General features: G+C 52.9%; 1 protein-coding gene and 1 pseudogene across 3 annotated transcripts in view; both read right to left on the bottom strand.

The window, feature by feature from the left end:
- Positions 1 to 20,307, bottom strand: part of ACTN1 (actinin alpha 1) — a 94,748-nt gene extending 74,441 nt beyond the window's left edge. For all 3 annotated transcript variants that reach the window (XM_025444163.3, XM_025444162.2, XM_025444159.3), the window contains exon 1: positions 19,952 to 20,307. In XM_025444163.3, coding sequence (XP_025299948.1) covers positions 19,952 to 20,056 — 105 coding nt within the window. In that variant the 5' untranslated portion in view covers positions 20,057 to 20,307. The remainder of the gene's footprint in view (positions 1 to 19,951) is intronic.
- LOC112658234 (U4 spliceosomal RNA) lies at positions 13,180 to 13,309 on the bottom strand (annotated as a pseudogene).
- Positions 20,308 to 27,961: the final 7,654 nt, after the last annotated feature.

Consider the following 27,961-nt stretch of genomic DNA (forward strand, 5'->3'; position numbering starts at 1 on the left):
AAACCTTCTGGAGCACTGCACCATGCCTGGCACAGTGGTGACATGGCCACACAAGGGTGAGTTTGCATTAGAACTATAATATCATGCCATCCCTGGAGGCTTGTCCTTTTTACAAGTGAGAAGAGCAGTTCACATGGGTGCACTAATCTCACCGTAAACTAGCCCAGATGGCTAAATATGACAGGGAGGCTTCACTGCTAAGGGTTGAAGCTGGGTAATGGGTACATTGGGATTCATTATGCTATTCTCTACTCCTGTACTTGAATTTTCCATAATGAGGTTTTTCTTTTTTAACTTATTCATGCAATGAACATTCCCTAAGTGCCTACCACATGCCAGGCATGGTGGATAAAGAGAGAAATAAGAACCTCCTCCTCTACCAGCCATGAATTGAAACCCTTTTTTCCCTTTTTGTTTATTTAGTTATTCATGAGAAACACACACACAGAGAGAGAGAGAGAGGCACAGACATAGGCTGAGGGAGAAGCAGGCTCCCTGCAGGGAGCCCAGTGCCGAACTCGATCCCAGGACCCTGGGATCATGACCTAAGCCAAAGGCAGACACTCAACCTCTGAGCCACCCAGGGATCCCCATGAGTTGAAAACCTGATTAAATTCTAAATTATCTGCTATCTGGGATCCCTGGGTGGCGCAGCGGTTTGGCGCCTGCCCTTTGGCCCAGGGCGCGATCCTGGAGACCCGGGATCGAATCCCACGTCAGGCTCCCGGTGCATGGAGCCTGCTTCTCCCTCTGCCTATGTCTCTGCCTCTCTCTCTCTCTCTCTGTGACTATCATAAATAAATAAAAATTTAAAAAAAAAAAATTTTTAATAAAAAATAAAAAAATAAATAAATAAATAAATTATCTGCTATCTTACCTCGCCCAGAAAATTAAACACCTGATGGCACTTGTGACATGAAGACAATACCGATTTCCCCAAAGGGAAGAAGAGCTAATGAGGGGCTTTGGACACCGTGTCTCCTGGGCTTATCTCCCCAGCCTTGCCTCCTCCACCTATCCTTGGGGTCTCCCTCTGTACAGGGGTGCCCCCCCATTTAGTAAGTGGCTGCAGGACACCAAGGGTGGGCCTCAGGGCTGCTGCCCATCTCACAAGCCCACAGGAAGCCAGGACAGGATACCTGCAGAAGCCAGCTTTCCCTCAAAGGGCAGGACCCAAACACCCGTCATCCTACCATTACAACTTGTCCTAAAGCTTCTCAGTAACAGGTGCTAGGCCAGCTTGGGAGATTGAAATAAAGGCCACATGGAGGTCCCTGATTTTAAGGGAATCATGGTCCTATTGACTGGAAAGCCTTGGATTCGAATCCTAGCTCTGCCACTTACTAGCTGCAGGACTTTGGGTGAATTACTAAACCTGGGCAGCCCCGGTGGCGCAGCGGTTTAGCGCCGCCTGCAGCCCGGGGTGTGATCCTGGAGACCCAGGATCAAGTCCCACATCGGGCTCCTTGCACAGAGCCTGCTTCTCCCTCTGCCTGTGTCTCTGCCCCTCTCTCTCTCTCTCTCTCTCTCTGAATAAATAAATAAATAAATCTTTAAAAAAAAAAAAAAAAGAGAGAATTACTAAACCTCTCTGGGCCTCAGTTTTCCCATGTGTAAAATGAGGATACTAGTGCCCACCTGACAGGGCTATTGTGCAGATTTCATAGGTCAGGGCTTAGATGTAAAAAAGCTAAGAACAGTGCCAGGCACACAGCATTCAAAGAGTTAATTCATATGACTCCTGCATTAGTGTTATTCACCAGGCTCCCACGGCCTATGAACAGGTCTAGATGACGACGTAGCTTGAAATGCAAAGAAAAAAAATCACAGAGTCAAGGCCAGATTCAAGAGACAGGCTTAGACTGGCTCTCGCTGTCCTTGCACCACGATGTTCACCCGCCTGAGCTCTTCTGAGCGATGTCCCAGCCCCAGCCTAATGGGTAAGTGGTGCCTGCGAACCTGGGAATGCTCTCCATCTGGCCTCTTCTCTGCGAGGAAGCCAGCAATGCCTCTTCTCCCCAACCTGCCCTCACCCAGGACCCTGTAGCCAGGCTGAGCAGTGGTTCCTTGTTGTTTGAGGTTTGTGCTTTTGTCTTCTTGAGGCAGCTGCCAATTTCTGTTCGCTCCGGGCACTGCAGCCCCCAAGGACCCAGCGTGAATCTGTATGCAGCATGCGAGCCTCAGTGTGCTATTTGACTTCTCGGGGTTTTGACCCCCTCACCTGTAAAAAGAGCTAATGCCTCCTCCCTTGTTGTGGGGATAATGGGAGGGCGTGATATGAACCAGCCACACAGGGCCTATACCCACCATGACTGTGTCAGCAGGTGGAGCCTGAAGCACTTCCAGAGACACAGGCCCCCCCAACCCTGACATGGCCAGGAAGGTGCCACACTCTGAAGTAGCCAGTAAAGGCATGGCCAGCACCCCTATGCTCCCCGGAAGGCCTGACAGTCTGCCTCTCCCCAGAGGCAAGGCCCAGGCCAGCCTCCTCCAAGAACAGCCTTGGGGATGGCCAGTGCCTGGGGTGCCGCACACAGCAAGCGGGAAACAGAAAAGACGTGGGGAGGAAAGAAGAGGCCCAAGAGAAGCCGCCATCTTGCCCTGAGCTGCCTGACAGGGCACTGGGCCCTACAGGGGCAGGGACCAGAACCCCAGCAGCTTTCACAACGGAGCACCCCCACCAACCTATCACTCAGCACCCCCCATGTTATAGGTGAGAAGCAGGTGTCTTGTCCAGCATCACACAGCAGTCATAGGCAGCTCTAAAAACAGACCACTTCCAGGTTCCGCAGGAATGTGTAAGAATGTCTGTGTCAGAAGAAAGGCATTTGGGACCCAAGGAGGTGGAGACCCAGTTCCATCTCTCGTGAGGGGCTCCCGGTCTCCAGTCAGGCCAGTGGTGAGGATCACGGGCTCGGATCTGGGAGCCTGGGGTTCAAAGGCCAGAATACCACTCACGAGCTATGTGGGTTGGGGCAAATTATTTAATCTCACTGAAGCTCAAATTCTTGTGTAAAGTGGAGATGAAAATGGAATAGTATCTACACTGCACAATGTGGTTATGCGGATTCATGGATATAAAGCACATCACAGACTTAGCGCAGGGCTGGGCACGTGGTAATAAGTGTTCACTGTTAGTGTCAGGACCGTGACCACTTGCACCACCGGCACCACCCGCCTTGACCCTCTGGCTCATCTCTCACTCCCCTCCTCAACTGCAATCTCGGGAGCCAGTCCCGGGGACATCCGAGTACAATAACAGCCATACAAGGACCCACCTGTCCTCCACCACCTCCAACGTGGCAAAGCACAGCTGCCGTCATGTGTGAAATGCACCTGAACCTGACCACCCACACACCAGCCGGAACCCCAGCAGCTCCATCCATCTGCCTTCAGAGCACAGAGGCTCAGGCTGCCTGTCTGTCCGCAGGTGTTCTGGAGCCCACCCGCAAGGATGACCTCAGAAGACGGTTTATATGTGCTTGAATAAACACTCCTTCCCTAAACCAGCCCCGCCAGGAATGAACCCATGGCAGAGCATCCTTGGACAAGTCAGATCACCATTATGGACCTCAGTCTCTTCATCTAAGGGGGGAGGACCAGGTGACAGTATCGTTCCCTTTGGGCTCTGGCATTCTATGGTTTGATTTCTTCAAACCGCTACAAGGGAAAGAAGGGCTACAGCAGCGCTCTGGAAATAAACACAGTGAAGGACAAGGCTGCCTATTGACACCAGTCCCTTGGGCAGATTCCAGGCTGAAATCCTTGCTCCCTGGCTCAGGCTGGAGTTTCTCCTACCTCGCACCAGCCCTGTGACGCAGCTAAGCCTACACAAAGGACCGATTATGAACGGTCCACCTTGCAGTGGGGTAGAGATGCTCTCCTCACCCCCGGACCACACCCTGACTAGATAGAAGGCAGAGCTAAGGGACCCTTCACCAATCCCAAATAAGGCTCCCTAACCCTCCACAGGCACCTGGCTTCCCAAGTGGCCACACCCCAAGCAGGCATTTGCAGAATAAGAGTGCATAGAGGGCCCAAGATGCAGAGCACAGCTGGATCCATAAGGAAAACTCACTCACCTGGCCCCACCCACACACTCCCTAGAGGGTGGGAACAAATTCCTGAAAGCTGAGGACACAGAAGACTTCTAAAGATAAGAGTCTTGTGTTAGCAAAATAGCTAGTCTCAAGGCCAGGCTGGTAAGCCCAGGAAATCAACTTCAAGATCACCTCTAGAAGTGCTTGGCTCTACTGAGCAACCCCCACCAAGAGGACAGAAAAGGGGCGCCTGGGTGGCTCAGTGGTTGAGTTTCTGCCTTTAGCTCAGGTCGTGATCCCGGGGTCCTGGGATAGAGTCCCGCGTCAGGCTCCCCACGGGGAGCCTGCTTCTCCCTCTGCCTATGTCTCTGCCTCTCTCTGCGTCTCTCATGAATAAATTTTTTAAATCTTAAAAAAAAAAAAAGAGGACAGAAACACAGAATGCTGGCACTGACCCAGACCTTAGAGATCATCTCCATGTGATAATCCAGGTAAGGCATTCACAACACAGCACTCCTATCGTCCTATAACCCAGCCCCCGTCCCGCACCCCAGTGTTACAGGCAAGGATCAGGCATGGCTTGTCCAGCATCACGCTGCAGCCACAGGCAGCTCTAAGAGCAAACCGCAGGTCCCCTGTGGCCCTGCTACATAATGCACGACTGTTCTCCTTGTTCCAAGGGGAAAGAACAGGGTCCCCCCAAGCACTGCCAAGCTCTCTGAACTGACAGTTCAAAGAGGATGGTTTTTCCACACCCACTCCTCTCCTAAATGCCACCCCCCAGGGTCCCAACAGAAAGGGAGGCAGGGGGGAGCAAGGTCCTGCTGGACCCCACATGCTGGTAAGCTGGAGGGCCTTAAGTTTCTGTCTGGTTCCACACCCCAAGGCCGCTGTGGCTAAAGACAACAGGCTGCTGCCATCCACCACTTGAGAGAGAACCCTCAGGGCTGGGGCCAGAAGGAGGTTTTACTTCCTCTGAGGCCCCCAAAGCCACACGAGAGGACCAGAAACTCCCTAGGATTTTTCTGAAGTAGGGGGCCTAGCCAAATGCAACAGGAGCCAGGAGCAGAGACGTGTCAGTAAGGCCAGTACCTCGGGAGAGGGATCTGAAGGGGGCCGCTGGCCAAAAGAGAACACACAGCTGGTCTGCCTAACAGGGAGCTGGAGGGGGGCAGCAGGGCGGGGGCAGGGGCTGTGCACGGGCTCCAGGCCACCCTGCAATCAGACGCCCTGTGTGGGGCGTGTAGCAGGGCCTGAGGTCATCCTAGGCTCAGACTCCATCTCAAGCATTAAGGCCGGCTTCCCTGACCTCTGGCCTCCTCCAGACTCCAGGGCACACCTATGAGGCTGGGGAGCCAGCCTGGGCTCTGCTCTGGGACCTGGAATCAGCCCCATAACTGCTGTGGCCCTTGGTGACTTGGACTGGAGCCACACAACACCTCAGCATCTGTCAGACATCTCCTGCTGGACTATGGCCACCACACCCCCTCCAAAGGCACCCAGCATCACCGTTCAGCACATCTAGTATTTGGTGGGCACCTATATCGTGCTAACAGGAGACCCCTGAGGAGCCACCCTGCTCAGGGTACAGGAGCACAGTTCTGTCCCCAGGCCTGCCACCCAAACTGAGAAAGAACACAGCTTTCCCTTATTTGGGAGGGGGAGGAGGAGGCACGAGGTTGTAAAAATCGTCAGTCACCATCTACGTCAAGACTTCTACAGTAGGTGGCAAAAGCAGCCCCAGTTCTTCACCCCTGCCTGTGTCTACCTCCCTTGCTAGTAGCTTTGAGGTGTCTGCTCACTCTTTAAAAATGCAAATTCTCAGGCCCCACCCCAGACCGATACAAACCCTGAAGATGGAGGCCAGCATCTGTATTTTAACAAGCCTTCTGGGTGATTCGGATGCCCAGTCACGTTTAAGAACCACCCTTCTAGGCCTCAAGGCTCTGGGATGAGGTGACATGAGTGTGTCTGGATCACAGTAGCAGAGCCTCCAGGAGCCCCAGATAAAAAATCTCTACCAGAGGGGCTCCCGAGACCTCCAATCATCCAAGGAGCCCCAAGTCATTCATAGATCAGTGACATCCCCTGAGAACCCTCCAAATGTCCTCAGAGCCAAGAGTTTCACAACAATGCCCGAAGCGAGGGTGATGAGGACTGCCAAGAGGCTGCCAACACGCCTGTCCTTTCCAGCTCCCTCCTGCCCATCCTCTACCCAGGCGCTAAGTGAGCGAGGCAAGCGCTGAGTGGCTAAGAGCCAGCAGAGAAGGAAGAAAAGGCCAGAGCCGGGAAACCAAGCAGGGGCAGGGAGGCATAACTGGAATCCCACCGGCTGCCCCTGGGGCCCAGCCAAGAAGGGCTCAGCTGTGGCTCCCCACCTCGGCCTCTTCCAAAACTCTCTGTGCAGAGAACGACTAACTTCCAAATGTTGCAGGATGCCACTGTGAGACATAAAATGCAAACTCATTTAGAAGCATTCCCAAATTCACAGTAGCTTTCTGTCATTACATATTTGCTTCATCAAGAAGCAATAAAAGCATAACTGCTACCCTGGGAGGAGAAAAACTGGCAAGGCGGCAAGTCCCTAAGAAGCTGACTCTCGGAGGCCCGGAAAAAGAGGGCAGCAGGCAAGGGTGTAGGTGCACCTCCGCCCCCCCACCCAGGAAATGTGAGCCAGGTACCAAAAAACTCGTGGCAACAAAGAAAAGAAGAAACTGAGGCTGGCTGCTCCTGTCCTCCCTCCTCAAATACCGGGGAGTCTTTGAACCCAGTGCAGTGGGGGTGGGGGATGGGGGCACAGGGCCACAGGTGCAATACACGGAGCAACCCGCAGAGGCAGGAAACCCAGCTTCTGGTCCCCCTGCCACCTGTAAGAGTGACCCAGACAAGTTCCTCAAGTCCCCCAGCCCCTCCAGGCCTCAGCCAGGGTCTCATCCATGAACAGGAGCCAGTCCAACCGCCACAGCTCCAGGGCACAGGAAAGGACAGGGTGCGTGCAGGGTGCTATGTCGGTGTGACACCATTTAACATACAACTACACAGGCAGGGACTGTATGAACACGGGCTGAGGACAGAAAGCACCGAACCAAAAGCCAGTTACTCCCAGGAAGGAAGGGAACAGCACGGGGCAGAGCACGCCAGCACCCCACCTCTGCCTGTAACACACGTGGTCTTTGTGCACTGGCCTCCAGAGCAGAAAACCCTAGAAATACCAGCTGGAACCGCCTGAGCCTCTGCAGGCCTTTCATTTATTCTTTCCCTGCAGCTAAGTCATCTCATAATGGTGATGTAAAGACTAAATGAATTCATAGCTGGGAACCCCTTGACAGTGCCTAGCCCACAGCACCCTACAGGGTCGGCACACACTGCAGGAGGGGCAGGAGACAGGGGCAGATGCTCAGCTCCATAGTCCCAGATACCTTCCCTGGGCCAGGGCCTTGCTGGGCCTTCTGAGCCAGCAGCTCCCCTAGAAAGGGAATCAGGGGCAGGTCCCCGAGCCTGGCACCCCTGTGCCCCACTGTGACCTTACTGCTTGTGCCAAGCAGCTCCATTACAAGGGCTCTAGACAGGCCCACTGAACTGAGACCCTAGTGCAGCATTCCTTCATTTTTTTTTCCTTACCTACAATGAACCTCTAAATTAACTACTGTTTAACTTAACACAAACAAACAAAAAGATTGGCTTTCACTGAGACTTAAGTTTGGGGAAACATCTAAATTAAAAAGAGGCCTCAGGGTTTCACACATGCAAAGATACCTCCAGACGGTCCCAGCCAGGATCCAGGATAAAGGGCAGGAAACCAGGGGTCTGGCCCCGCTTCCCCTGCTACGGGAAAGCAGGATTCGTGAGCCGCCTCCTCCATCTCCCAGCTCCCAGAGCCAAGTCTGGAAAAGCACTACGGGTTCCTGGAAAGAAAGGCCTTTCCGAAATATCGGGAACACCACTGGAGAGTGCCATTATATATTATCTGGAGGATGTCTGCGGTGTTTGAAAGGGAGCCACTCCTCTGCTGAAGTCAAGGCAGTGGCCAAAATCAACACAGGGGCTCCTGAAAGCCAGAGAGACACACACGCATGAGTGCCTGCACTCACACGTATGCACAGCCTGCACACCCGCACTCACTCACAGCCCAGGCCAGACACAAAGGTCAAGACTGCGGGTACCTCCGCAAAAGCTGCTGCCTCCCTTGCAGAGCCCACGCTGGGGGGCGGCAAGGATCTTCTCCCCTGGTGTCGGGACTTGGAAGAATGAAAAGCTCCACTTCTCTCCATCCCCAAGCCATAGGCTGGGACGGTGCACATCCCCACAGTGGACACAAGGAGAGACGGTGGGGTGGGACTGTAACAGGCCCCCGCCTGCCCACGCACAGGGCTTGCGGCCTGGCCTCCGAGCCTGTCCTCCGAGCTGGAAAGCCAAGTTCCATTAGGAGACCTGCCCGAAGGAGGCCACCCACCTCGACGTCCCCACCCCTCCTGTCGTTTCACCTCCAGACGATTTGAAAATAGAGCTCAACACCCCTCACCCCTCCATTCTATTCCCACCCGTTTATAATCAGCTTTGCAGGTGGCTTTTAAAAAATAACTCTTTGGGCTCATAAAAAATGCTCACCTGCAAGCCCCGGCCTGGCCTCAAATCGCAGGCCCCTGTCTGTGCTCTGAACGGGCCCACGGTACCAACCACCACGAAACAGGAAAAACAAGGCAGAGAGGAGGCAGCTCAAAAGCTCCCTTCCCCCACTGCTTTTCCGCCTCAGCTGAACCACTTGGGGCCTCTGATTTTGAGGCCAAAGGTTCAACACTTGGGGGCAGGAAGGGCGCCATCCTACCCCGAGGCCTGTCCTCTGGCCTGGCTCGCAGCGCTGAAAAGCTAGAACTGCTTGTTCCGACCTAAGCCCCCAACGATCCCTCACCAACTTTCTTAACAATCTCAAAGCTTAAACAGGAACCTCAGGCATTGTGTTTCATTGGAAACCAAAATAAAAAGGGAGCCTCAGCTACCTGGTTCAAAGCCTGCTCAGTTCCCCTGGTGACCAAACAAAGGGAAAGATGAGCAAGGGAAGCGGGAGGGAACCAGAGCAGGAGAGGAGGGACAGGGCTGAGTCTTAAAGTTGGGACTCCAGTTCCCAAAAACTGGGCTCTAGGACTCGGGGGGCCCTGCAGCTTCTGGGGGACCTGAGTCTATCCTGTCAGTTACTCCTATTGAATAGTGTGGAGAAATACAAGTAGAACACTCTCCTACCTTTTCAACCTGGGGAGTAACTTCAGATAGGCCCTGCTCCCCTGGCTTCGCCTATCAGACCCTCCAGGCAAAGACCTGAACTCAAAACCAACTCCGCCCCATCCAGGTTGAGAGGCCCTGGTAAAGTCATTTAACTTTTTCTGAGTCTTACCTGCCCTGTCTATAAAAAAGGGGTAAGCCCTCACAAGTTTGCTCATCATGATTAATGAAGACAAAACCACATGTGAAAGCATCAAAAATCGTAAATCATGGGGCACCTGGCTGGTTCGGTCAGTAGAACATGCAACTCTTAATCTCGGGATCATGAGATCAAGCCCCACATTGGGAATAGAGTTACTTAAAAAAACAGAAACCAGAAACATGAGTCCTGGGACGCCTGGGTGGCTCAGTTGGTTAAGTATCAGAGTCTTGGTTTTGGCTCAAATCATGATCTCAGGGTTGTGAGATGGAGCCCTGCATTGGGCTCCATGCTCAGCTGGAAGTCGGCTTGCAATTCTCTCTCACTCTCTTTGCCCCTCCCACTCATGTTCTCTCTCTCAAATAAATCAATCTTAAAAAAAATGAATTCTATAATGAGTACTTGATTATAAGTCATCTTTAGTTGTTCCTTATGATTTTATTTACGTAAGCCTTGTCTCTCAAAATATAAACTAAGAATAGCAGAAGGTTCGGAAACTGAGGAGGGCACTTGATGGGATGAGCACTGGGTGTTATACTATATGTTGGCAAATTGAATTTAAATAAAATATTTTTTAAAAAAGGAAGAGCAAAAGGTTTGTACTTCTTAAGAGTTGAGTTCAGAGGTCGATCAGCCTGGGCTCATTCATAACCTGGCCTACTAGCTGGTTGATCTTGGGCAAGATACTTAACCTCTCTGAGCCTCAGGTTCCTTGTCTGTAACAAGGAAAATAACAGTACCTTCCTCATAGACTTGACAGATTTAAGTAATGCAAACCGTACAATCATGAGATAGTAAACGATCAGTCGTTTTACTTATTTGGGGAACCAAGACAATCTTAATAAATAGTGGCTGGCTGCATAAAGCAGAAAACACTCCTCTCCAGCCTTCCCTCTCTCATCCTCTCTTCCGTCCCCAGGAGGTTGACAATGTTTACATCACCTCCCAGATCTTGGGCTTGGGAAATGCTTTAAACCAAAAGGTTCCCCTTAAGCACCCAGGGCACCAGCACCTTCCTCCCCTTCTCGCTTTGCAGCTGTTGACCACCTTACACTCCCATCTCCCAGCTTGAGGTTTTCATCTGTCAAGAGGAATCATCCCATGTCCCTTCCAAGGCTGTCATGGATGCTAAACGAGGCCACCGACAGAACATGCCTAACAGGCAAGCCATGTACAAGAGGGGTTTCTCGGTGACCCCCACCCCCCAGGCCAGGAGAGGACCCCATCACCTCTCAATAAAGAACAGACCCCAGCCCCAAAGTAGCCCATTACAGCCAAGGACCAAGCAGTCAGTTTCCAGGGTAACAGCATCCTCTGCATCTACTCCCAATTTCCATCCCCGGCTGCTTTTCATTCTCTTCCCGCCTCTGTAGTGGGCTAAGTCACCTCTTCCCACTATTGCTAGGCAACCCTGAGAGCAGGCAGCTGCCTCCTGGGGGAGGACCCTGAGCCCCCTCCCCTTCCCAGGGCTCAGGCCCTGGGGAAAGCTGCCCCAGGTGGACACTTCCACCCCCACCCCATTAAGGCTGGGGCTGCAGAGGTGGGAAGCATGCCAGACCAACAGGGTTTAGAGGTGCATATGCAGGCGGACTTGGCCTTGGGTAAATGAGGAGAGCCACCCCCTGCTTCCCCACCCCAGCCTTCTTTCTACTTGCCTGTGCTCATCTGTGATCTATTCTTAAGCAGTTTCCAAGCACAGGGTAACATCATCAAGCTTTTGATGAAAGGCACCCCTCTTGATTATCTTCCTCTTCTGTGGCTCTCCCACTCACTCACCATGAACCTGGATCCCTGATCTTCAACAGCGAGCAAGAGAGAACAGGTAAACACCAGTGAGGAAGAGGAGCAAGGAGGCAGAGCACCAGAAACTCCTGTGAGGTTGCTTAGCTCCGAAGGTGGGAGGACAGGCAATTGTCATTTTCTTCTCTGCATCGCTTAGCATGTTCTCAGGTTTTTTAAATTAAGATAGAATTATACCATAAAAGTCACCCATTTGAGGGTACATTTATATATATAATATATATTATATATAATATATATTATATTTACATATATTAGACTGTCTTTACATATATTTCATGTATACATATTTTGAGCAAGTTTTAGTATATTTAGTATATAATTTTCAGTGCATTCACAAGGTTGTGCCATCATCACCACTATCTATCTAACTCCGGAATGTTTTAATCCCTGGGTTTTTGTTTCATAGATGTTTGTCTCCAGTGAAATGGTCCTAGATAACACAAGTACTTTTCTTTCTTTTTAAGATTTTATTTATTTATTCATGAGAGACACAGAGAGAGAGGCAGAGATGCAGGCTCCCCAGGGGGAGCCTGATGCAGGACTCGATCCCAGGACCCCGGGATCACGACCTGAGGCGAAGGCAGACGCTCAATCACTGAGCCACCCAGGTGTCCCAAGCACTTCTTTCATAAGCCGCAAAGTGGCGAGGAGGCAAACACCGGATCCACGCTGCCTGGCTGCAGATCCAGGTCCACCTCTTACTGGCTGTGTGATCTTGGAAGTTAGGCAGCTGCTCTGAGCCAGCTACCTCATCTGTAAAATGGGAATAAAGTGCCCACCTCATGGGATCAGATGTGCTAATGTAACAGAGAGTCCCCGACACAGTGCCTGACACTTAGCCTGTGCTCAGAAGGGTGAGCCACTATGAATATGATGAGAAAAAGAATTGTTTTTTAAGTACAGTTCTGCTCCCGGCTTGGCTTTGGGAAGATGACTGTGCCCAGGCTGTTGGGGACTGCCATTATTTTTGCTTATTTGTCTGGAAGGGCTGAATTGGGCACACAAAAGCAGCAAGTTGGTGTCATGACAGTTGCCCGCGTGGCTTTGGGGCCTATGCATCACCATACCAGACTCGAGGTACCCAGCATGTTGAGAATCGCCAGATAGTCCCCAGCTCCAGGACATGGGAGCAAGGGCTACGGCAGGCAAGGCAGAGAAGAGAGCACCTGACCAGCCCTCTCTGTAAAAATGTATCCCCTACCCACTGAGAAGGAAGGTTTCTGGGAACTTGAACTTAATGCCTAGACTGGGACCCAGGGAGAAACCTTGAGGTGTTTTTTGTTTTTTTTTTAATTTTTATTTATTTATGATAGTCACAGAGAGAGAGAGAGAGAGAGGCAGAGACACAGGCAGAGGGAGAAGCAGGCTCCATGCACCGGGAGCCTGATGTGGGATTCGATCCCAGGTCTCCAGGATCGCGCCCTGGGCCAAAGACAGGCGCTAAACCGCTGCGCCACCCAGGGATCCCAAACCTTGAGGTGTTAAGAGGAAGTAGGAACGCCTGGCTGGCTCAATCAATGGAGCATGTGAGTCCTGAACTCAGAATTGTGAGTTCAAGCCACATGTTGGGTATAGAGATTACTAAAAAATTAAATCTATTTAAAAAAAAAAAAAAAAAGAAGAGGAAGGTGGGCTTTCAGGATGGCTCTAAGCCCTGATTTGCTGGGTCTCCTGTGCCCACCACTCCCAAAGCCCCTTGCCTCCAACAGGGCCAGGTTGGGCAATTCATGCTGACTTAGCAGGACACTAGTGCCCCAACAATGAGGCAGAACCTTGGGCCTGAATCAGGAGTCCGGCAGGCTGACCCCATGTGGCCAGAACAGTGGTTTCCTCTGCCCGTGGCCCCCGAGCCATGACCTCCTGCGAAGCTGCAGATTACACGGTCCAAACCAGCTGGTGGGTTCTGGGACCTCTCCGGTGAGCCCAGCTCCCCAGGCCCTTGCAGAGATGTGTGCCCACTGAGCATACTCACAGGGGAAAAGTTTTCAATCAGCAATAATTGCGCCTGAGATAAACCTCAGTGGCTACGATACTGCCACTGCGCAAAACTCTCATGGGGGAAAAGCAGGGCTGGTGGGGAAGCTGCCTGAGACCGCGGCTGGTTGGCTGCATACCCTGTCCTAGGAAAAGCTTGTGTGGGTTACAGGTGAGGGCAGTTCAGGCGGGGTTCACTGGTGGGGATGGTCCCAACAACACCTGCACAGGCGTGGGGCTCAAAAGCCCCACCTGTGAGCTGTACACACAGCCTGGCCTCTCAGAAAGGTGAGAGGTCAGCTCTGGGAGCAAGAACAATGGGAGGGGGTGTCCCCGGCCGGCAGCAGCTTACACTTTGTTGCCCTCCAGTCTGCCCTTCCACACTTCTCCTTGCTCCTTCCTGTCCTGCCCTCCCTTATAACACACACACACATCGCCTTCCCAGCAGAATCTTCAAATCCTGCCTATCCTCCAAGATGCAGCTCAAATGCCATCAGCTCCTCCCCTTCTCCACCCTTGCAGGCAGCAGTGCTGGCTCCTGCCCTACAGCAGCCAACACCACACCTCTGGCCATTTTTGGCACTGCCTCGTGTGACTTTTCTATCTTCCTGGTTCCCCCTCCACCTAAACCATGATTTGCAAGACCCTAGGTGGGTGGAGCATCTAGGGTACAATGCTCACTGATGGGCTCCACCGGGAGAAATTGTTGAAGTTCTTACACTAAGAAGGGACTAGAAGGTAGAGGACAGAGAAACACTGACTCTTCTCTTGAGACACACAGTAGCAGATCTCATGTCTCAGGCTTGGGCTGCCCCACCCTGGTTCCAGAACCACAGGAGGCACCAGGTCTTGTGCGACAAGTCCTCAAGCCAGGCTTACGGTTTGTGGCCACTGGCCAGGTGCCCAGCCCCAGGCCTTCCTGGAGAAGGAAAAGAGAGTTCCAAATCCCGACCACAAACAACAAACTACAGGATGCCCATTTGGTTTGACCTCCTCACCCTCAGCCCTGCCTGTAAGAGGGGCCCAGGGGTCCAAGCCTCCCCCCACCCGCACCCCCAACTCAACTGAGCACAGCCTTAGCAGACCCTCCTCAAGAAGCCAGCTTCAGGAAATGACTTTCCTCCTTTTCCTTTTGAAAAGGCTGGTGACCACCGACCCTGCAGGAGCCTGCGAGCCTATGACTTCGACAAGCCCATCTCCAGTGACCAAAAGCCCCTCAAGAGCTCATCATGCCTCAAAACTGGACAACTGGGTATTCAGTGAACTCCAGGCCTTCCTGCATCTGTGCTAGAGCAGCCTAGATGGCAGCCAGAGGCAGCCCCGCAGCCCTGACGCTCCAAGGCCCCCTGTCCACCTCTCCTTCAGGTTTTGTTGATCATTTTGCCAAACCATGGGGCACGTGTCCTCAGAGCACCCGTATGAGACAGGTTTGGAAGAGGAAGCAGCTGTGACCAGTCCTAGAGCAAGGCAGGGCTGGCGGGTCACCAGGAGGCGTGGGCAGGGCCCAAAGAATGCCCTCAGCTACTTGACAGTGGGACCTGAAGACATTCCAGGCTGTATCCCCTTGAAGAAATCCGTACTTTGAGGTCATTTTAGCTGTACCATAACCAAGTGACAAAGCTTTTGAGCACTTCACATTCATCTCTTCATGCAGGATACCCAGGAGGTAGGTAAAGGGTAGACAAGGGATTCGACACCATTCTGCAGTGAGGGGGCTGAGCTATCAAAAAAGTCAAGTGACACAGAACGAGCCAGAGTTTACTTCAGGGTCCAAGATCAAGGAGAACACAACTCCATATCCTCCTAGCCAACGAGGAGTTGGCTCACTCTAAGACGTGTTTATATACTCCACCTTATCTCCAAGAACATGGGGAAAGGCCACAGAAATCCTGGCACCTCAAAAGAGTTAACATTTATTTATTGAGCCCTCAGTGTCAGGTGCTATGCTAAATTCCCTACACACATTACTTGGTTTAAACCTCCACTCAACTATTATCAGGCAGGAATGATTAATTTCCTCATTTCCCCATTGGCATCATCAGGCACAGAGCAAGTAAGTGACTCACTGAAGATCACGTAAGAAGTCGGTGGAGAGGTGAAGATTTGAACGCCGTGTGCCCAGAGCACATCTATCTGCAGAGGCTGGAGCCAGGATACAGCCCCAGGATGGGTGGTTTGTCTGGAATGTCAAGCATTCCATCCCTGTCCCCACCACCCATCCCCGAGTTGGGAGCCATGCATGATGTTATTTATCCAATTATTCAGCGTTACTTCTTGACCACCTACAACAGGACTTGCCCTGTGCTAGCCACCAGGCATTCAGCAGAGAACAGAAGAGGCTGGGCCCTGCGCCCACGCCACCGGCATGAGGTGAAGCAGGCAGGAGCACAGAACAGTGAAGGGTAGGAGGGCCGGAACGAGAGTCCATTCTCTCCTCCTGCACGTTTTACTTCCACAAGGCATCGCTCTGGTTTTTGCAGCCCTAACCTTCATGGCAGGTGGATGTCCTGGTCCTCCCCCAGTAAACCCCTCCCTGGTAGGTCTCCGTCCCCCCCACCCCACCCCCGCCGCTGCCCCCCTCCCCCGCCCCCCACCGGCGGCCTCGGCCAGCTCCTGCAATGGTCCTGCATCCAGCAGGGAGTATAAACAAGGTGACCCATCTTCCTGTGACCTGGCATGATGTGGGTGCAGACTCAGGACCTGGGCCTATTTACAACCACCTTTATTCACCTGCCGGGTGAATGCCGATTTCAATACCATCAGCTCAACAAATATTGACTAAGGTCTTCTATGAAAAAAAACAAAAACAAAAACCACCGGGGCTGGCATCTGTGAGATCTGTTAAACCTGAGCCTCCATGATTCAAGTAAGAAGCGAGAATAGAATGTAATAGCTGAAAACTACCATTCTCCAAATCTTCATCAACCCAGCAGGTGGGGGTATTAGCTCCTTTTTCTAAAGAAGGAATCGGAAGCTGAGAAGTTACAGTAACTTGCCCCAGGTCGCAAGCCTGAAATTGTAGAGTCAGGGTGCTGCTACTCCGAGTCCCTGCTCTCCCCGGCCGGCTTGGGCCCCAGCGGGCACACACACGAGGGTGTGCAGGAGACGCACGTGACGGAATAAACGGAGGGCTATCGTCATCCTGAGAAGATGGGTGTTCAGGCCTCCCTTCGAAAAGGCAGCACTGGAGCTCAGCCTGAGGCAAGTCCGGAAGATTGTGAAGGCCCGCAAACTCCCTAAGCCACCGCATTCTGGGTCGGAGTCCAGCCCACAGCATCCCTTGAAGAAGGGACAAGCCACAGCCAAACGCTGCAGGTTCTTGAGTCATGCCTCCGGTCCACACAGACGTCGACCTGCATCTGCAGAGGCCTAACCAGTCGCCAAGGAAGTACTTCCTACCACATCATTTCACCGCTGCCTGGAAGAGCCCCGCGGGATGGGCAGGGCAGGCCAGGAATGCAGCCCGGAACGGAGGAGGGAGCAGCGGAAGCACCTGTCTGCGGCACTCAGCCCTCCAGCCTCAGCGCTCGGGACTGGGCCTGGGCCTGCCAGCGTAGGTGCTCGGAAAGCATTTGTCGAGTGATCTAATTAAAGCCCAGAGAAATGAAACGACTTGCCCGAAGTCTCTCAAACTGTTGTGACTGCACTACAGCTAAAAACAGGGCCCTCTGCCTCCCCCCGGAGGCCTTCGTATCCCACCGCAGTGTCCTCCCACCCAGCCACCGACACTCACCCTCCTGCCTCCATCCGAAATGGCCAGCCTCCTCTGTCCACTCGTCCGCTCTCATCCCCCTCATCCCTCACCTCCCACGGTCAGCAGGGAAGCAGTCAAAAGCAACAAGTTGGGGCGCCTGGGTGGCACAGTCGGTTAAGCATCCAACTCGTGGTTTTGGCTCAGGTGGTGATCTCAGCATCACGAGATCAAGCCCTGGTTCAGGCTCCGCGCTCAGCATGGAGTCTGCCTGGGATTCTCTCCCCCTCGCCCTCTGTCCCTCCCACTTGTGCTTGTGTGCTCTCACTCTCTCTCAAATAAATAAGTCAGTTAAAAAAAAAAAAAGGCAACAAGTAACTTTAGGTCTGATCCCCACCACCCCACTGAGAACTAGGTGAAATTTTCTTTCAGACGCTATGGTCCATGCAAGGTAACAGAATTAACAGCAGGAAAAAAAAAAAAAAAAACAACTTGGATTTTCAGTCAGGCCCAGAGCTTGTGCCACGCCCCCACCTCCTCCATCAAGCCCTGCCAAAGCAGACTTTGGCTCCCCTTGGTCCAGAGATCCATGAAGGCTCTGGATGCCAAGCTCAACTTTCCTGCCTTCCTCACCTCCCAGGGACAAGTGAGGGAAAGTTCCCTGCCCCTAATACGGCTGCATTCCAGCCTCCCCCCACCCCACCCATGCACCATTTGGGATTCGGGGCTGGTTACTTCCCCCTCTGCCCCTCATCTCCTCCACATCAGGTGTGCCAGGCTCACATTAGCCAATGCCAGCTCTTGCAACTGTTGAGTTTGCTCCTTAGATAACCAGATCTTGCAGATGACCCTGTTCCCACCTGGCTGTGCAGAAGCCTGGAACACACCCACCACCACCCCGCAGAGTTTTATGCATCTATGTGTGTATACACAGAGAAAGAGGCAATATAATTTTTCTCCCCAACTATATTTAATGTATTCATTCATTCATTTGATAATATGGAATACTATGAGCAGGTCCAGTGACGTGACGTGACCAACACTGGGGAGACAAGAGTTTCTGCCCTTCCAGGAACTTTATCCCCCAGTCCTGTTCACTCCTGCCCCAAGTAGGCATACAATAGGTGCTCTGTAAACAGGGATGTCTCCTCTCTTCCCCATGGAAGATCCCAAGACATTCACCGCCCTAATCCCACCCCCTCCTATCCAACTTAAAATCTCGTCTGAAAAAGGCCTCACCCTGAAATTTTATTTTATTTTATTTTTTTTTTTCACCCTGAAATTTTAAAAAGGCGACCCTGCCTTGCCCACATGAGAAATCTCCAAATTACCCACTCCATTCTCAGCTCCACCAACAGCCCAATTGTCCCAGGAAATAAGCCTGGTGAGTGAGGGACTGTCACAGCCTCTCCCCCAGCATCCCCCCCATAGGGAGGAGGGGGGCAACAGGAAGAGGAGGAGGGATGTTTAAGTAACTGCCACACTGCAAGTCAGCTCCCCTCCTGCCATTGCCCTATAGGGCCTGGGTCACAGGTCCCCCCCGCTTTGAGGAAGCCCTTTGTGCGTGTGTTTTAAATTACCTCTGCTTGTCTGATGAAGTGAGTAAAAGGGCGCCGATTCAGGGCTTAGGATTCCTGAGTGAGCTAATACAGGATGCCTTTGGCTGGAAAAAAAACTTCAGTCGGCTCCCTAAACTCCCCCCCTTTTAAGTTTAAAAAAGGGAATGAATGTTACCATTTTTGGACATGAGCGTTCTCCCTCAAGCCCAGCCCTAACCGCACTATCCAAAGGGACGCGCCATCCTGCCCCCCCCCCATTCCCAGATCAGCCGGGGGTGGGGGGGGGGGGATGAAATGAGGAGGGACCGGATGGGAGCGGACAGCGGAGGAGCGGGGGGGAGAGGAGGGTGTGCAGGGTACGTGGCCGCCTGGGGCAAGAGCTCACAGCGCAGGCAGGAAGCAGAGGCAGGGTTGGGGCGCCCTCCCCTCCTCCCCCACTGGAGTGGTTTCTGACCTCTTCCTGCCACCGGCCACTGTGCCCGGGTCCCACCGCCAGCTCCGAGCGCAGCCCCCGTGACGAGGTGCGCGCCCTGCACACCGCGTCTGGGACGCCTGCGGACGGTGGCCAGGCAGGGGTTCGTTGGGGAACCCCAACGACTGACCCCAAGTATCCCAGGGAACAACCTCTTGTCCTGGAGCCCTGCAACTCAGATCAAGTTGCCCCCAAATCGCCTTCTCCCAGGAATAAGCGGGTGTCGGAGAGGCAGGACGCAGAGGCAAGCCCGCAGCTGAGTTAAGCAATAAAACGGTTTGCCGTCCTGACCCCGCCTCCACAGGGCCGGCTGGGGACCGGCTGGGGACCGGCTGGGGACCGGCTGATGCCCCTGGTTTCGCGGCCCCAGCCGCACTCCAGCAGGTCCACCTCCAGGCCGACCCGGAGGCGGCGGCCCGTCCCCGTGCCCCCCCCCCCCGCGCCCCGGCCCCCGGCTGGGGCTGGAAGGTGCAGGTCCCGCGCAGCCTGCAGCCTGCCCCCGCAGGTCCCGAGCCCAGGGCGGCCCAGGAAGCGCGCTGCCGCCGCACGCCACACGGAGAGGCGGCCAGGCAGGGGGCGATCCCGAGCGAGCAGCCGCCTCGCCGGCGGCTCGGCCCAGCCGCCCCAGCACCGCCCCCCACGCGGCCCACGCGGGGACGGCGCGGCCGCAGCCGGGTGGCCGGAGCCGCGGACCCAGGGCGACCTGCCCGCCGGCCGCCCCACCTCCCCGCGCTCGCGCTCGCGCTCGGCGTTCGCGGGCTCCGGGAACAGGGCTCGCCCCCTTCCGCCCGCGCCTGTAACCCAACACCCCACCGCGCGGCGGCCGCGCATCCCCCGCCCCCGCCCCCGCCCGTGCGCGCCGGGAACCCGTGCGGAGCCCGGAGCCCGGAGCCCGGAGCCGGGAGCGAGGCGGGCGGCGCTGGCCGGGCCGGGGGGCTGCGGGAGGCTGCGGGGGGCTGCGGGGGGCTGCGGGGGGCCGGGGCGGGGGCTGCTGACCTTTCTCTGCTGCTTCTCCCAGGCCGGGTCCAGGAGCAGGTCCCGATCCCAGTCCTCTTCGGGCTGCATGTAGTCGTTGGTTTGCTGGGAATCATAATGGTCCATGATGGTGCGCGCGTGCTACGAGCTGGATTTCTTCCTCCACCTTCTCTCCGGGCGGCGGCGGCGGCGGCGGCGGCGTGGGGAGGGGGCCGGGCGGGCCGGGCCGGGCTGGGCTGGGCTGGGCTGCGCGGGCGTGGCCGGCCTGGCTCCCGGCGCCGGTTCCGCGGCGGCGCTGCTCGCGGAGCTGCTGGCGGCCGGAGCTCGCGGACCGCCTGCCCGGGACTGAGCTCCACGCACAGTGAGCGGGGCGGACACCCTCGCGCTGCGGGAGCCGGGGCGGGCGGGGGCGGCGGGGCGGGGGGAGCCTCCCGAGGCTCTCCATTGGCCAGGCCGACTTGCCCAAACTTCCCCCCACCGCCTTTCATTGGGAATTCCTGGCATCCGTCAGGCGGGCCGCGGCCATATAGGTGGACCGGGCGGCCCCCTCCCCGCGGCGCTCGCCCCCGCCCCCGCCCCCGCCCGGGCTCCCACTCCCCCGCCGCTCATGTGACACCAGCTTAAGCCGAACGGGACCCGAGCGGGGGACGCCGCGCCGAGCTCTGCGACCGAGCGGCAGCGCGCCCCGAGCCCCAGCCGCCGCCGGGGGCCCGACCGCGCCCCGCCCGCGGGCAGGCGGCGGACTCGGGGGCGCCGGCCCCGCTGGACCCCCACGCGCCGCGAGCCCCCGGCGGCCGGGGCTGGAGAGGGGACGAGAGCACACCGGGACAGCGTTTCACGTCCCCGCTCCTGGGGTCCGAGGAGTCAGCGCCCAAGGAACGGGGGCAGGGAACGCCGGAATGGGAAGGCATTTCCCGGGAATTTCCTGACTCCGTCCCTCCCGCCCCGCCCGCGGGACCCAGCCGACCCCTGCCCCCGAGAGCCCGGTGTCCGGGGCGGGCGGCGTTCGGGGGCCACGGAGCTTTCCCGCCTCGCCGCACGGCCCTTTCTGGCCGGACCTCCGGCTGGGGGAGCGCTCTGCCCGAGGGCTTCCCGGGGTCCCCTGCCGGCCCCCCGCAGGCGGGCAGGCCGGCTCTAGCCCCTTGCACAGGCAGGCAGCACCCTGAAAACTGGGAGGGAGGGCCCAGAGTGGTCTGTCCACTCCTCCGCGCCCCGCCCCCAACACACCTGACAGAGGAGCACTCTGAGGCTCAAAGGCTAGAGCTGGAGAAGGGATTTAGCAGGTTTTCAGGACCCCAAGGCCAAGCCCATAACCTCAGGCCTAACAAACAAAGCCTTATTGTTTTTGGAGGAGGAAGGAGAGTAAGATTGGCCAAGCACCTCTAAGCTCTTGGTGGCCAGCCTGGGCTTCCTTCCCCAGGCCTAGTAAGGAGAGTCTAAACACACTGCCCCAGCTGTGACAGACACTGGGAAGAGGTAGGCCTGACCTCCTGGTGCACTCCTCTAAGGGATGCTGGCCTGAAGAACAGTAGTAGCAAGTGGACCTCCAACAGGTCCTGCACATAGTCCTAGGACTGCTTTCGTATTTGTGTCCCAAGGGCCGGTGAGCCAGCTGCAGAAACTCCAGTGCATCAAATGGAGGTGAGTGAGGAGTTAGAAGAAGAGTGCACGGCCAGAAAGGGCCATACTTGAAAGGCCCCAGATGGAAAAGGTGAAGAAAGTGCCTCTGACTCTCAGAACAGCCACCCGGTGCTGTTGTAAGCAGATATCTGTTATGTTGCCGCTCCCCGCGTCATTAGTCAACCTCACATTTATGCAAGTGTTACCGGTCAGTGCTGGGGCCTGCCACAGGCCCTGGCTGAGGAAGCCCTGCCTCTGAGCCAGAGAGAGTAGATTTACAGACTATTTTATAACCATCTCATAAACATGGCTCTAAACCTAACATAGAAGGTAATATGTGCTTTGCCATTCATTCACTCATATATTTGCTGAGCACCCCCTGTGTGTCAGGGTATAAGCTAGACGTTATGTATGTAGAGATGAAAAGACACAATGTCTTCCCCATGCAGCCCAGCAGAGACAGATACAGAAACAAAAATACAGGGCAAGGAGACAGCTCTGACCGAGGAAAGCTCTGACCACGGAGCCCAGCAGGGGGAAGGAGGCTCCAGGTGTAACTTTTTGGAGTAGGTGAAATTCAAGTGAACCTTGAAAATAAAAGCATCTGCAGAGTGTGGGAGGTTATGCCAGGCAGAAGAATCGGTGTGAGTACATGGGGGCAGGAAACTGCATGGTATAAAAGGAATGCCACACGTTTCAACGCGGCTAGACTAGAAATTCAAGGCCAGGAGGGGCAAGAGATGCGGCTGCGGAGGTGGGCGCCTCCGGACCGCAAAGGCCTGGTGTGCCGTGGGAAGTGTGGATCCGAGGGGAACGAGGCTGTACAGAAGCTACGAGAACCAGATGCAGAGCAGTGTCAATAATCTGGGTAGGAATGGTGTCCTGGTCCATTTGGACCACTGTCACAGAGTACTGTAGACCAGGTGGCTTCAACAAGAACGTGTGTTTCTCTCAGTTCCGGAAGCTGGAAGTCCAAGGTTAGACTCAGTGTGGTGAGAGCCGACGTCCTAGTTGCTAAAAGCCATCTTCTGTGTCCTCACGTGGTGGAAGGGGCTCTGCCCTCGGACCTTCTCATTCTCCTAATACCATCACACTGGGGGTTAGATGGCAACATATGAATTTGGGCAGGATGTAAACATTCAATCTATTGCAAATGGAGAAGAGTGGGTAGACAAGAAAGACATACTTGGAATATAAAACTGAGAGGAAGGGGATCCCTGGGTGGCTCAGCAGTTTGGCACCTGCCTTTGGCCCAGGGTATGATCCTGGAGACCCGGGATCGAGTCCCAGATCGGGCTCCCTGCATGGAGCCTGATTCTCCCTCTGCCTGTTGTGTCTCTGCTTCTCTCTCTCTCTCTCTGTATCTCTCATGAATAAATAAATAAAATCTTTAAAAAAAAAAAAACTGAAAGGGGCACCTGGGTGGCTCAGTGGTTGAGCATCTGCCTTTGGCTCAGATTGTGATCCCAGGGTCCTGGGATCAAGTCCCATATCAGGCTCCCCACAGGAAGTCTGTTTCTTCCTCTTCCTATGTCTCTGTGTCTCTCATGAATAAATAAATAAATAAATAAATAAATAAATAAATAAATAAATAACTTTTAAAAATGAATATAAAACTGAGAGGCCTCAGCATTTCAATGTGAGGACAGAGAGGAGTCTTTGCTCCTCTCACCCAATGTCCCATAGGGGACAGACCATACACTTCATCTACATGAGCTATGTAAGCTCCACCTATGAGACGAGAACTGTTTCCACCTTACAGAGAAAACCAGCCAAGCCTCAGGGAGGTAGCTAACTCATGCAAGGTTACACATGGATTTGTGACTCCTAGACCCATGCATTGGACCAGTGTTTCTTAACCCTGAGACAGTTAAAAAAAAAAAAAAAAAAAAAAAAACCCTGGGACAGTTTGACACCCTCCCTCCCAGGTATCTGGCAATGTCTAGAGACATTTCTTAGTTGTCACAGCTGGTGGGTTACTATTGACACACAGTGGATAGAGGCCAGTCCTGCTGCTGAACATCTACAATGAGTGGGACAAACAGGACAGTCTCCTCACAACAAAGAATGATCCAGCCCCAAATATCCACAGTCCTAGGGTTGAGAACCCCTGCCTTCATTATTGGTTTCCAGTTTGGATGATCTGGTGAATGGTGGCAGTAGAACCAATTGAGATACAGAATTTCAGATACGGGAGTGGAACTCTGGATTGAGTTTGAACTCCTTGAACTTGAAGTGCTCTGAGAAATTTTCAGACTCAGTTATCCAGCAATCACATGGCCCTGAACTCAGGGGAAACAGATCCAAGAGTCAGTGGTAGACAGATGGTATTGACAACCATGAGACCATGCATGAAGAATGCCTAAGGGGGTGGGGGGGAGCCCCTAGGGGGGTCAGTTGGTTAAGCATCTGCCTTCCGCTGGGGTCATGCCGCTCAGGCTCTCTGCTAGGTGGGGAGTCTGCCTCTCCCTCTGCCTGCCACTCCCCCTGCACATGCTCTCTCTGTGTCAAATGAATAAATAAACTCTCAAAAAAAAAAAAAAAAAAAAAAAGAACGCCTAGGTGGGGCTGGAAAGGGGACCAAGGGTGGAAGCAGCATTTAGAAGGGAGCATAAAGAACAAGATCCCCTGACCTGAAGGAGACAGAAAGGGGTCAGCAAGAACACAGAGAGCCTGAACCACATGGTGCTGTGAAAGTCAAAGGTACAAAGTTTCACAATGAGGGGAATCATCAGCCTCAGATATATCAGAAAAATAAGGCCTAACAGTCTTCTTTCCGTGTGATCATTGAAAATTCACTGGTGTCCTTTGCTTGTGGAATTTTAGTAGTGTGGCCAAAGCTGTGAATTTAAGAGACACTAGGCAGTGAATAAAGGACAACAGTGAATATAGAAGGGGAAAAATAAATATACATACACACACACACACACACACACACACACATATATATGGCATTCCTAGAGGGGATCCAAAAGAGGTGCTTTTGTTTGTTTGTTTGTTTGTTTTTTGAATAGGAGAAACTTGAGCTGTTTGTAGTCTGAGAAGGATTCAGTTGAGAGGAAAGAACTGAAAATGCACACAAGAGAAAGGTGAGAGATGGCACAGTTCTTGAGGAGACAGGACCATGTAGGTCAAGGACACAGGCTAAAGGATAGCCAATAAAGAGAGGAAGTGGGGAGTGGGGGGGTGGTACCTGGCTGGCTCAGTCAGTAGAGCATGTGACTCTTGAGCTTGGGGTTGTGAGTTCAAGCCCTACATTGGGTGGACAGATTATTTAAAAATAAAATCTTTTTTTTTCTTTTTTTTTTTAAGATTTTATTTAGTCATTCATGACAGACAGAGAGAGAGAGAGGCAGAGACACAGGCAGAGGGAGAAGCAGGTTCCATGCAGGGAGCCTGACATGGGACTTGATCCCAGAACTCCAGGATCATGCCCTGGGCCGAAGGCAGGTGCTAAACCACTGAGCCACCCAGGGATCCCCCTAAAAATAAAATCTTTTTTTTTTTTTTTAAAGATTTTATTTATTTATTCATGATAGTCACAGAGAGAGAGAGAGAGAGGCAGAGACACAGGCAGAGGGAGAAGCAGGCTCCATGCACCAGGAGCCCGATGTGGGATTCGATCCCGGGTCCCCAGGATCGCGCCCTGGGCCAAAGGCAGGCGCCAAACCGCTGCGCCACCCAGGGATCCCCTAAAAATAAAATCTTAAAAAATAAATTTTAAAAAAAGAAAGGCCCAGGGATCCCTGGGTGGCGCAGTGGTTTGGCGCCTGCCTTTGGCCCAGGGCGCGATCCTGGGGACCCGGGATCGAATCCCACGTCGGGCTCCCGGTGCATGGAGTCTGCTTCTCCCTCTGCCTGTGTCTCTGCCTCTCTCTCTCTCTGTGACTATCATGAAAAAAAAAAAAGAAAGAAAGAAAGGCCCAGATGCTCTAAGATGGGGGGAAGTGTTCCCAAGATGGGCATGGGTGTCCATAGTGATTGGGAAGAGGGTAAGGGAGTAGGTTGAAGCAACAACTGATGATCTTGGTCTTCTCAACAGGGAGGAGGCCCTGAAGAATGGACTGAAGGTGATGAATTGACCAGTCTTTTCATCCAGGACTCACTAGGGGCCAACACTGGTGATCATGGTCCCATATAACACCACCTTCTATAGAGAGAACAGAATTACTCAACATGTTAATTTTTTAGGGATACTAAGATATATGCATGTGTATAATGTCCATTCTTTGTTTTCCATTGGGGTCTAACATACAGGAGCACCTGGCTGGCTCAGTTAGTGGAGCATGTGACTCTTGATCTCGGGGTTGTGAGTTTGAGCCTGATGTTGGGTGTTGAGGGTCCTTAAAAAGATAAAATCTTTTTTTTAATTTGGGGTATAACATACACTAAAACACATTCCCCCAGGGTGCTAATCTTCAGCATATAGCTCCATGAAATTTTTCCTGGGTTTATACCCATGAAACTACTACCCAGGTCAAGGGAAAACATTTTCAGGGATGCTTGGGTGGCTCAGCAGTTGAGCATCTGCCTTTGGCTCAGGGTGTGATCCCAGTCCCAGGATTGAGTCCCACATTGGGCTCCCTGTGAGGAGCCTGCTTTTCTCTCTGCCTGTGTCTCTGCCTTTCTGTGTAACTCCCATGAATAAATAAATAAAATCTTAAAAAAAAAAAAATTCAGCACCTCAGATTCATGCCCCCTCCCTGCCTGTGTCTCTGCCTTTCTGTGTAACTCCCATGAATAAATAAATAAAATCTTAAAAAAAAAAATTCAGCACCTCAGATTCATGCCCCCTCCCAGTCTGTGCCCCCAGTCCACATAGGAACCCATTATTCTGACTTCCTACTGCTAATAACTGTTCTTGTTTTGGAATTTCATAAAAATGGAACCATACAGGATGTACACTTTGATTTCTGGATTTTTCACTCAATGTAATATCTATGAGATTTGTTTATGTTGTGATTTTTATCAGTAATTTGCTTTTAGTTTTCTGTTTTTGCTGTATATATAGTATTTCATTGTATAAGCATATCCTTAGTAATTTATCCACTCTCTTAGTGATGGGCACTTGCCTTGTTTCCAGTTTGGAGCTAACTATGAACAAAACTGCCATGAACAGTTTTTTGTTGTTGTTGTTGTTGTTTGTTTGTTTGTTTTTAAGTAGGCTCCACACCCAACATGGAGCCCAACATGGGGCTTCAACTCACAACCCTGAGATCAAGACCTGAGTTGAGATCAGGAGTCAGATGCTTAACTGAGCACCACCCAGGCACCCCTGCCATGAACATTATTATGTGCATTTTGGTGAACATATGCATTCCTTTCCCTTGGGTATATACCTAGGAATGGAACTATTGTGTCATAGGGTGGGTCTATGTTTCATTTAAGTAGATATTGCCAAATATTTTTTCAAATTGGCTCTAACAATTGACTCTGCAGCAGCAGGGTGTGAGAAATCCAGTTGCTCAATATCCCCCTACCACCAGGTATTATAAAAAAAGTTTTGTTTTTTTTTTTTAATTTCAGCCATTACAGTAGGTGAGGAGTGGTCTCTTTTTGTGGGTTTAATCTTACCATAGGCTTATCAACCTTTTGAATAAAAAGACTACCATTCCTGCTGCCATTTGTTTGTTTGTTTGTTTTTTTAAGATTTTATTATTTATGAGAGAGGGAGAGAGAGAGAGAGGCAGAGACACAGGCAGAGGGAGAAGCAGGCTCCATGCAGGGGGCCCGATGTGTGATTCGATCCTAAGACTCCAGGATCACGCCCTGGGCCAAGGCAGGTACCAAACCACTGAGCCACCCAGGGATCCCCTGCCATTTGTTTTAATAGCAATTCATTCATTCATTTTTTTTTAATATTTTATTTACTTATTCACGAGAGACACAGAGAGAGAAGTAGAGACACGGAGGGTGTAGCGGGCTCCTTGTAGGGAGTCTGATGCACACCCTGAGCCCAAGGCAGATGCTCAACCACTGAGCCACCCAGGCATCCCAATAACAATCGATTCTTAATGTGTTAACCGCTTGAGAGGCACTTGGGTGGTTCAGGCAGTTAAGCATCCAAGTCTTGATTTCACCCCAGGTCTTGATCTCAGGGTCATGAGTTCAAGCCCTGTGTTGGGCTCCACATCCACGGGTGTGGAGGCTACTTAAAAAAAAAAAAAAGTATTAGCTGCTTGAGTTAAGGGACAATGGCATGCATATTACATCAATTTCCCCCCATTTTTTTAAAGATTTATTTATTTATTTATTTATTTATTTATTTATTCATAGAGACACACACACACACAGAGGCAGAGACATAGGGAGAGGGAGAAGCAGGCTCCAGGCAGAGAGCCTGACATGGGACTCGATCCTCGGTCTCCAGGATCACGCCCTGGGCTGCAGGCAGTGCTAAACCGCTGCGCC

The sequence above is a fragment of the Canis lupus genome, chromosome 8, assembly GCF_003254725.2.
Source record: "Canis lupus dingo isolate Sandy chromosome 8, ASM325472v2, whole genome shotgun sequence".
Taxonomy (NCBI): Eukaryota; Metazoa; Chordata; class Mammalia; order Carnivora; family Canidae; genus Canis; species Canis lupus.